Consider the following 10,852-nt stretch of genomic DNA (forward strand, 5'->3'; position numbering starts at 1 on the left):
AAAAAAGTTAATCAGACTTAGCTTATTTGGACCAGAGAAACACCAACACTTCTGCATATCACAAGTTACTCGCAAATTTGAAAATCTGTGTTCAATTCGTCCCGTCATTTGACATTTAAGATATCTGAACGACGCATTTGTAAACACGGTACGATTGTACAGTTTTGGCCTTGAGCGAAATTCCTGTTAAGCTTTTCTGTTTATTAATTCTGTCATACGATACTCGAGGAGCATTGAATCATTGCAACCATGGCCGTGCACGTTAAGTGCAACCGACCTTACAACATTGAAGCACTGAAGGCAATAATAGCAAAGTAAATACTTGACGGATTTAAACTTCAAACTCAACATAACTTATTCAAACTCTTCACTCTCACGCAGCTGTGGTGGACGGGGTCCCAGCCCACCTCGATGTCCTCCGATGGACCAGACTTTCAACTCATCATACAGTCATCTCGATGGTTTGTTATACTATTCTATGCAATTCGCCCACAACACCTTGTTCAAAAACTTTGGTAATACCAATTAGCCGATATCTCAAGCTCTGGACCATGCCGTCGATCGGCTTCTTCTGCTCCTTCCTTACCATCAAGTGTCAGTGATCCTTGTAGCAGCCCCCGTAAGGCCCGCGCTACGGCACAACGGAGTGGCACCACGTCATCGGGAACGTGTTGCATGACTTGTCCACCAATGGCACCAATTCCACCTTGCCCACCTTGTCCTTTCATCTGTCCACCGTGCACAGGATATCCTTGTGTCACTCTCGCCCCATTTCCTAAGCCGGTTCCGGCACCTTGCGAACCCGCCAGGCCTGTTGTCAGGACCCCTATAAATGCCGGGGGATTGTTCTATACCGGGACCACTGTTTGTTGTCCCTGCCTTCCTCCGGCATCTCCACCAAAGTATTTGCCCTGCATACCAATCTCCGGAATGTCAGTTTGGTGCTAATTGAAGAACGGAAGTATAATGCTGAAGTTTCATGTTCGGTAGGAAAAATTGTAAATTATGAAAGTGTAGATTGAAATTCGATTGTAAGAGAACAAAATGTAATAAAAACAGTGCAATATATCAATGGCCGTAGTGATACGAACCATAAATTATTTCGTGCGCCGAACAGTACGACAAAAGATTGCGATTGTCAAATATAAAATAGTGTCATGGCGAGAATATAAAATTGTATTATATTTAAGAAAATTCCTCCCTTGTCATAGCTGCTGTGGTTACCTGGCCTTGTTTCACTACTGCTCAAGAAAAGCAGAAGAAAAATTTCCTCATCATCATGAGGTAGTCAAAGATAAGATTTTTCGAAACATTCTCACTTGGGCAATGTCTGCATTTTATCAAGTTAACCTTTTGGTCTTGTCACAGAAAAAAGACTCAATTGGATGTACAAAATACCGTAATAAGTCCCAATGATGGAGAACTACTCCCATGTGAAAAATTTCAGCCTACCACCGTACAAGCATAGGAGAAACCCATGTCTGCAGACAGAGAATGAACCTCTGATCCCCGGTCTAGCCGATGCACCGCTGATTGTTTGTAGAAGCATTCAGGAGAAAAGGCGAACTAGTGATCCCAGAGTGATTAGGGCTCGAGATATGCCTGTTGCAGAGTGTGACTACGAATACGTGGTATATGATTAGTTACAAGTATGTTAGTTGGCTGGTGGTCTGATACTTTGCTTCTGTTTAAAAATTACAGACAGACAAATTTATGTCCATAGATCAGAAATTCAAGTCGAGCATTTCATCATTTGCACATTTGTCATTTCCAACATTTGCTGAATTAAAATTTATTTGGTAGCCACCAATCCATACTCCTTCGGACCCCGATGCTGTTATAGCTGCAAGGAAACATACGTGTAACGATAAACAATCTTTCCCTGCAAAATCGGGGGATGGCGCTACTACTACGGAAGCCAACGGTGAGGGTATCCTGCGAAATCGTACTCGCAGTAACGCTATCGGGGAATCTGGTGACCCAACAGCAACGAATGACGATGCGCTGAGTACCTGTAGTCGAGGATCCAGTACCAGTCTTCGAAGTTCGGTCAGTCGTTCCAGTCAAAATAGTCGTCGGACCACGGCGACGAAAAAGCTTTTGCGATCACCGAAGGGAAGTGATTCTAAGGGCAGTGATGGACTTGATAAATGCCTGCATCAGCTGCACTTTCAAACCGTTGGGCGAATTGCAAATGGGCTCGATGACGAAGACCTCAGGTCAAGACGGCGATGATGTTAGCTGAAAAATACTTAATAATTTTCACGCGATTTTGTAATATGCAGTCATTTGTTGCTGTGATATTTTGTTTGCAACACGGTTGCATAACGTGTGTCATACTGAAAATTCCACGTAATTGTTAACCTCTGTGTCAGACTAAATTGTAATAGTGAATAAAAAACGCTTATTATTTCTATGTGCTCTGGGTCATTGATTCAAACTTTGTTGTTTAGCATAACATAATAACTAACATGTGGTAAGTGCGTGACTATGCCACTTTACATCTATTCGTATCACGGTCAAAATATTTTTATTCGTTTTAATAAGTAGGAATATAGACTATAGAAAATAAATGATAACGTGTATGCTGTAGCGTTTCTTTATGAAACTGCAAACCAAACCAGGGAACTGCAGCACATGATCTTTAAGGACGTTGCCTACTCCCGGCGGAACTGCTGCTTGCAGACGTTCACGCGATGCAAGTTTTCTCCGTCATTTATAAAGATATCGAACTTCCATTAGAAGCATTTTGAAGGCGAAGGAGTAATCTGTGCCGTGTATTTTTTCAAATTTCAAATTTTTTTTTTCAGAGTCGTAAAAAACAGCACTGAAAGTGAGCAAATTTCCCGTTGTAATAAAACAAGAAGGAATTTTTTTTTCACAATTCTACTTAACACGTGCAAACCCGTAATCCGAACCGCGAGCCGTGAGCGTGAGCGTCGGTGTGTTCTTCGTGAATAAATACACCGGCCCACAAAAAAAAAAAGTGGTCTGTACTTTTGACCGGACCTACCTATTTTGCGTATATCGACGCGCTGAATCCGAAACTGAAGTCAGTTTTGCCCGTACACCCTCAAAATTTTGAGTAAATTGCAAAAAACCATAAAAATCGCCAAAAATTAGCAGTTTTGGTGAGAAAAAAATTTATGGAACTATAGACTAAGTATGATTTTTATGTATTTTGGTCCGCTGAATCCAAATTTGAAGTTTATTCAACCATAAGCCGTTTAAAAGAGTTAAAAACTTATTTACCAACATTTACAAAAACCATTTACAAAAAATGATGAGCAATAAAATGGATTGTGTTCCTTTCAAGGGTTTTGCTTTTGGATATCTTTCTTTCAGATACTCCTCCACTCGATTTTTACGCATCTTTAAATACCATACACTCAGAGAAAATTATGGTTGTCTTTACCATAAAAAATAGTGTGCTCAGGGGACAATACGAATTTATAGTTAATAGAACTTATTGCATTATGTTGTTCCGAACTATCAATTTATGGTTACATCTGACAAAAGTTTTATGGTTAACGGTACAATAATGAAGACCTGACCATGTTTAAACATTAGTGCGATAAACGTGATAAACTTATCGTTACTCGATTTATAATTTGGAAATTCAATACAGAAATTGTAGATTGCAGTTTGTTAACTTTTACTATACGAGTTGAGTAGCTTCATCGTAAATGTCTAGTAAAACTGGAATGAAAAAAAATGGATGAGGAACTCGTAGATAACTCATCCTAATGATTTTTCGTGAGCGTAGACACCATTTTGACAACTTATCAGTAACGACAACCGTTGAAAACGCATTTTGGATCGATCAAAACCTAGCGCATTATTTTTTTCTAACCGGGGCTCTTACTCCTTTCGCTCGCAATGTCCGAATTATAAGTCGGGCACCCTACCTACTACGCCAAACTACCTTATGAGAATCTAGGACTTTATTTGATTGATAATACAATGCACGGTCCATACGGAGATGACTGGTCAGTCACTGAAAACTGATCAATAAGATTATTTCATTTATCAAGTGAATTCAGCAAAATTTTTAGTAAATTCCAAGTACCGTAAATGAAATTTCCAAATATACCTGATACATTTACTGCACAATGAAGTAAATTCAAAATACCCTTTTGCGTATTTCCAACTAAGTTAAGCAAAATGACAAAATTATAATGCACATTTATCGAGAATGCTTAGTAATTCACTTTATAACACGAAATTTGTAATTCAACTACACTTTTGTGTTGTAAATGTGGCGTAGATTTTCAAATATTTTCAAATGTATGTTCAGTTGTTGAAACTATGTTCGTAAGATCTTGTCTGAATAATTACCGTATTAGCGTTAACCATATTTAAGTCGAGTCAAACTACGTATGGTGCATTCAACTCTGATAAAAGTTGCAGGAATCATCTCGGGTGGTCTAAATACTTATCCGTAAATAGTTGATTATAAATTAGTTGATTGAACCGTACTCTATACTATCGAAAACTACAGAACAGAGCTCACCGCACTATACTAATATAATCCTGATGAACATCTGCGTATGGTGAACATTAAAAACAAAAATATAGTTAATTGTAGTATTATTATAGTACCTTTGACGTCCTTGCATCAACTATAAGTGTATGGTAAAATTGATATTGTGTTTATAGTGCGCTAAACGTTTTATAAATAGTTTTTGCCGCCAATGAATCAAGGACGATTAGACGGAGTGTCGGACAGTATATAGATTGAAAACGATGTTGCTAATGAACCAGATCTTGACGGAGTAATTCAGGACGTCACAGTTTTGAAAGCGAGAAGATTCACATGATTATGACCACGCAAGAATTACATGATCTGTCCGTGTTAACGTGAAATCCTCTAGTTATTAGCAATCATTTGTACCTTTGATTATCATATACCTAACTTGAGTGAATAATTATGGGATTTAAATATTTGATTGTTCTATGTGTGCACTTATACTGTAGGGGCGGCTTTGTATTACTTTACACGCATCAAAAATAGCCTTCGAACCGGCGCTATTCGGCTTTATTATTCTGTTATCTCACATGTAGATCCAATCTCATAAAACTACGTAATGACAAAACATACATTATAAAATTTGTATATGGGGCATTCCATGTCAAATTTACCCCTTTTTTCCCCTCACCATTTTTGATTCGTTCCGCGATTTTTTATACGATTCTAGCATCTCAAAAAGGCACTCCTGAATTTTTGAAAAATTTTTTTCTGTAACCGTTTTTTTTAAATATTATTCAAACCTATTTCGAAAACGGCCGTTTTTAAAAATCTGAAAAAATTCTGAAAAATCTACTTTCTCTTTCCGATCATACCGACACCTGGCCGATGATGGGCCGATTTTTTCTTCTATGTTTTTTAGCACTTTAAACATTTTCAACAAACGAAACGCCATCTTGAAACGTTATGAAAAATCTTCAAAAAGTCTCAAAAATCGAGTTTGTTATTTTTATCATTTTGACACCTGGACCATCATGGTTTTGTAACGTTTCAAGATGGCGTTTCGTTTGTTGAAAATGTTTAAAGTGCTAAAAAACATAGAAGAAAAAATCGGCCCATCATCGGCCAGGTGTCGGTATGATCGGAATGAGAAACTTGATTTTTCAGAATTTTTTCAGATTTTTAAAAACGACCGTTTTCGAAATGGGTTTGAATAATATTTAAAAAAAAAACGGTCAGCAAAAAAAATTTGAAAAAATTCAGGAGTGCCCTTTTTAGATGGTAGAATCGTATAAAAAATCGTGGTACGAATCAAAAATAGTGAGGGAACAAAGGGGGAAAATTTGACATGGAATGCCCCATATACACTTAATTTTATTGGACCACTCAACAAGGTGGATTTAATTCCCGTCCGCATTATGTATTGAGATTAGGTTGCGAATTAAATTCAAGGCGTTGTTACCAAACTACATTGTCTCTAATTACGACGAGACATCTTTTCTTCTCGTAAGATAAAATAACTTAGGCTGGTCTCTTTGGCGAGCATCACTTAGTGACAGACAGTAATCATGTTGGTAGGTAAGATTGGCTCGCGCTCGTGCTGTTACATAGCAGCCGCGTGTGTGCTGGTGGCTCTTTTGCTAATCGCTTTCCTGACAATCTTTGGTGTTATTCCAATTAAAAATGGGGACATTCCCGCTGGCGAGGATGGGATGCGTCCGGAAACGACGATACCTCAAGGAAGACTCAGAGGTATAAATATGGTCACACACCTTGGCAGAAGATTCTCTGCCTTCATTGGAGTTCCGTTTGCCGAGCCACCGATTGGAGATCTTAGGTTTGTAGGTGCAATTCAGAGTTACAAGTCATCTAACGCTGCATAGGCGGTGCAGAAAACGTTATCCGGACACCCGGACCGAGTTAAAACCTCAACTCGCCGATTCGGAGCCTGAACGACGTTAGCTGCGTTACAATTTCTGCGAGCTATCGCTCAGGACCTCATCGACAAGCTGGGAAATTGAACTTAAGTCCTCCCCTTCCGAAGTCTCGCACGTTACGAGCTACGCTACTACTTACAGTAGTAATATACGGTATCCATAGTAAACTGATACCGGTACTTACGATGATACTGTAATTGATTGGGCAAATTTTGGTTCATATTTTCCAAAGATACAAGCAGTTAATATACATCAACACGAGTTGATAATGCAGTGAGGACTTCTCACCCTCCCGAGCTCATACCGTGCATTTTTGTCTTGCCCAAAATGCATGGTATGAGCTCGGGAGGGTAAGAAGTCATCACTTTATTGATAAGATTTTTTTCTCTTAGTAAGGAGATATTGTCTGACCAAATAAACAATCGAGGATCCGTATATACGTACTGAAACCACATTGTTTTGCCCACATTTACGTACTTTGCTTTTACACATCTCGATTGCTTTGAAAGTCCGCTAAACCATCGGTAATATCAGCTTTCGACGGATTTTCTTTGGGTTGATCTGCATTGATCACAACTCGTGGCACTGAAATACATAATTGAATATACTCGAGAGAATAACATGTTCAAAATCTACGACGAAGAATTGGCGGAATTATCTAGCCTCATGCTGGCCGAAAAATCACCTATCATTGGGAGTTTAATCGTCACAAAAATAAGGAAACATTAATTTCTCCGATTATTCCAATCCAGGTTTAAACAAGCCGTACCGGCGGGTCCTTGGAACGGGACTCTAGATGCCGGCCGCATGCCTAACGTATGCGTTCAGAGAACGGAGGAGCTCATGGGGGATGAGGACTGCCTCTATCTCAATGTCTATACGCCGCAGGTATATAGCAATCGTATTGAATATATTTTGATAGCTGAAGGGAGCTATAGTTTTACCATCATCGTTTTAAATTTTTTATCTCGTGAAATGTACTAGCCGTACCAAGAGATTCAAGGATTTTCAATTGAAAGTACATACATTTTGAAATTCACTTGATTTCAGTACCGAAACACCAGTTTAGGGTATCGTCTGATCCAACAGCAAACAAGTTTAGCTCTGTTCATTTAACATAGGTTTGCCGAGTACTGCCAAACATATTACGGCAATGTAGAATTGATTTTATTGTTCAGCTTTGTTTTGATTCGTACACCACCCTTTTGTTGGTAGACTTGGTTTATGCCAGTGGCACCTTCATTGCTTCACAAATCAAACTTTCGCTCACAGATATTTGAAGATTATAGCGGGTGTCGGACGTGCGGATGGGCGAGATCATAAACATCAGTGGCGATATCTGATTCGGGTGATTACAGCGCACGCTTATTCATTAGAAATCGCCCACTTTCCGCACTAGCAACGCCATACACTAATTGTCACACAGCTGGGTACAAAATACAGCATATTTTTCGTATTTTAGATTGGATAAAAAAACTATGTGATTACATCGTGAAGGTTGATTTCGAGAAATAAACAGATCCTTAATCATTTTAATTTGTTCAACCATACCTACAGTTCTTTATCGTACTTGAAATATTTTGATTCGGACGACGCTAGAGAAAGTGAAAATTGATATCTCATTGGATAATTTTCTACGGAGTTCAAACCTCTGATATCATCTTCTTTTTTGCACACAATGAATCAAGCTGTTGCAGAACATTACCAAAAATCGAAGTCATGAAGTTTTCGTTCGTCGATCGTGGTTTCTCCTCGCTGTTCCTAACTCCTTAGGCTGCGTACAGACTAGAGCATTTTTGCGCGCAATATACTCAAGTTTGGAAGTGGGTTCAGAAGTGCATGTTGATGCTGTCAGCCTGCAACGTTGCAATATACGTATAGAAGAAATCAGTGAATGAAGCGCTAAAAAAAGTGTTCTCTCTTTATGATACATAGTTTATAGTTTATTGTTGGTGCACATATTTGCTTTGCTATCATTTCTTAATTTATAACATGAAAAATTGAATAAGACGGGTGCACGGTGATTATTCAGAATCACGGTCTACGGTCGGCTGACATTAATGAATTCTCAAATGAAAAAGAAAATAATAATTACTTTTTTACCATTTCTACCGCATAGCTTCCTAGTAGCCAAAATGCTACGTTACTGCCAGTGATGGTCTTCGTCTATGGTGGAGCATTTCAGTATGGAACAAACAACCCTGACCATCACAGTCCAAAATTTCTTCTCAATAAGGACGTGGTTCTTGTAGTTCCTAACCATCGTTTCGGAATACTCGGATTTTTGAGTACCGGCGACGAAGTATCGCCGGGAAATAATTTACTTAAAGATATAGCTGAAGCTTTGAGATGGACCCAACGAAACATCAAGTATTTCGGTGGTGATGCAAATAAAGTCACTCTCTTCGGTGGAAGTTCAGGCGCCGCCTGCGTTCGGCTTTTAACCTTGTCTCCTTTAACAAAAGGTGAGCAGAGTTGCTTAGTTGAATTGAAATACACCTATGGTATTTAGTGATCATCTTCCGTTGGTAAATGTACCCGACTTAATAAGCGAAGCTAATTCTTTTCATTGTGAGAGAGATCAATAATGGCATTGAATTAGTTTCCACTAAATAGATATTAAATACTTGGCATTTCAAATTGACGAATAACAGCACACTTTTTTCAGGACTCTTTCACCAATTCATGATACACAGTACACCGCAACTCTATCCTCCTGTTCCTGAACCGTATTCGGTGGTCGCCGCGCGAGCCACTAAGTTGGGCGAATACCTTGGTTGTCCAACCAACACGTCAACCACCCTTGTTAACTGTCTCAGGACTTTCAATGGGACATACTTGTACGATACAGAAGTGCTGTTGAAGGATGAAAGGACGGCCAGGGCTACTGTCTGGTATCCTGTAGTCGAACCTGACGTAGAAGGTGCACTTTTTACGGATACTCCAGCGAATATCATTGCCAATGGAAAACAGCATGATTTGCCGTGGGTGGCCCTTGTAACTAAGGAAGAAGGAATTGTTATAACTGCAGGCGAGTATGCATGGATCAACGTGAATTAACGAATATTCCTATAGGTGTCTATATCGCACAGAGATGTCAGGTAACATACCAGGCTCTGCATATTTGAAGAAACTTTATCGGTAGTCATTTTTTCTTGTTCTTGGTGAATGAAGTGGTTTCTGAAACTTGTACTTGTTCTTCATTTCAGTGTACTATGATAAGCCAGACTTGTTCCAGCAAGTTTTAGACAACGTTGACTCTCACTTAATCAGCTTCTTGAGACATGACGTTTGGTCAGCCGATGTCGATGCCCAAACTGCTGCTTTAAAGTCTCGTTACTTGAACGATCTAACTGCAGACAGAAAATTGGTGAGAACTAGAACAACTGACGACACAAGTTCGAGTTCCATCAATTATGGTATGTTTGATGTTGCTTTCAGCTACTACACAATTTGACTGACATCATAAGCGATTACGAGTTCATCTATCATATTTACAACGAAGTCAAACAACATGCAAACAACTCGGCTTACAAGAGTCCCGCATACTTTTGCACTTTTGACTACCGAGGCACTTTCAGCGATAGCTATATCTTCAGTAATGGTAACCCGGAGAATTTGGGCGCGGTGCACGGAGACGAGCTGATTTACCTCCTTCCTGGACCAAAGGAATTGTTTGCGCCGCCAGGCTCTGAATATACCGAGAATGACATGAAAATGATCGACGCTATGGTGGAGCTATGGACATCCTTTGCTACCAATGGGTGAGTATCAGGCTATGAATAGATAAAAGACATCACGTCACAACCGCTTGTGTATCGACTATATTTGACGATAAAACACATTTTCAGGTTGCCGACTACTGCAGCTCTCAATGACAACGCGATTTGGGAACCATTCTCATCGGACGAAAAATATCTTCAGATCGGTAATGACAGCGATCCTGGAATTCAGGTTAAAAGTGGTTTTCACGAAGAGCGAATGCAGTTTTGGGAAAATTTCTTCGCTGCTAAAAAGTAGATTTAGTTTGAACTGCGGTTCCTAATCAGAATTCGTAGTCTTTGTTTCTCAATAGTTTGTTGTGACTTACCCGTCGGGGAAAGTGAAGGAGATGTAGGAATAAATGTTTGATGCCTATCTTAGAACGCACTGTACAGAATTTAGTTTCAATACCTGATAATGATAATATTATCGCATAATGCGTATTCGCGGTAGATTTTTTATTGATCCATCACTCACCCACGTGTCGTACATACCTATAACGTTAGGTATCATTGTCAGTGTTTCATCGAGTAATATGTACCTGTGCCCTTGGATATTCATTTGCGGCACTGAAAATCTGGCTCGATCGTTTTCAATTATAGTGAGCAACGATTTTATAAAAAGTTGTGGAATTTGTGTACGAAAAAAAAGTATCACCATGTCAGTAATAAACGCAAACTTCAGT

At 39.3% G+C, this 10,852-nt stretch overlaps 1 protein-coding gene across 1 annotated transcript; it reads left to right on the forward strand.

The window, feature by feature from the left end:
- The first annotated feature begins 5,994 nt into the window (after window positions 1-5,994).
- LOC124214790 (carboxylic ester hydrolase-like) lies at window positions 5,995-10,550 on the forward strand. The gene is made up of 7 exons (XM_046617425.2): window positions 5,995-6,305; window positions 7,158-7,293; window positions 8,525-8,870; window positions 9,074-9,436; window positions 9,615-9,775; window positions 9,847-10,169; window positions 10,257-10,550. Exons 1-7 carry the CDS (start codon window positions 6,037-6,039, stop codon window positions 10,423-10,425), a joined length of 1,767 nt encoding a protein of 588 aa, XP_046473381.1. The 5' UTR covers window positions 5,995-6,036; the 3' UTR covers window positions 10,426-10,550.
- Window positions 10,551-10,852: the final 302 nt, after the last annotated feature.

Source organism: Neodiprion pinetum, chromosome 3, assembly GCF_021155775.2.
Source record: "Neodiprion pinetum isolate iyNeoPine1 chromosome 3, iyNeoPine1.2, whole genome shotgun sequence".
Taxonomy (NCBI): Eukaryota; Metazoa; Arthropoda; class Insecta; order Hymenoptera; family Diprionidae; genus Neodiprion; species Neodiprion pinetum.

Excerpts from the sequence above, each read along its gene's own strand:
- LOC124214790 (XM_046617425.2), top strand. The coding sequence starts at position 6,037 with ATGTTGGTAGGTAAGATTGGCTCGCGCTCGTGCTGTTACATAGCAGCC. Across the intron at positions 6,306-7,157 it reads CCACCGATTGGAGATCTTAG|GTTTAAACAAGCCGTACCGG; the intron begins GTTTGTAGGTGC and ends ATTCCAATCCAG. Across the intron at positions 9,437-9,614 it reads AGGAATTGTTATAACTGCAG|TGTACTATGATAAGCCAGAC; the intron begins GCGAGTATGCAT and ends TCTTCATTTCAG.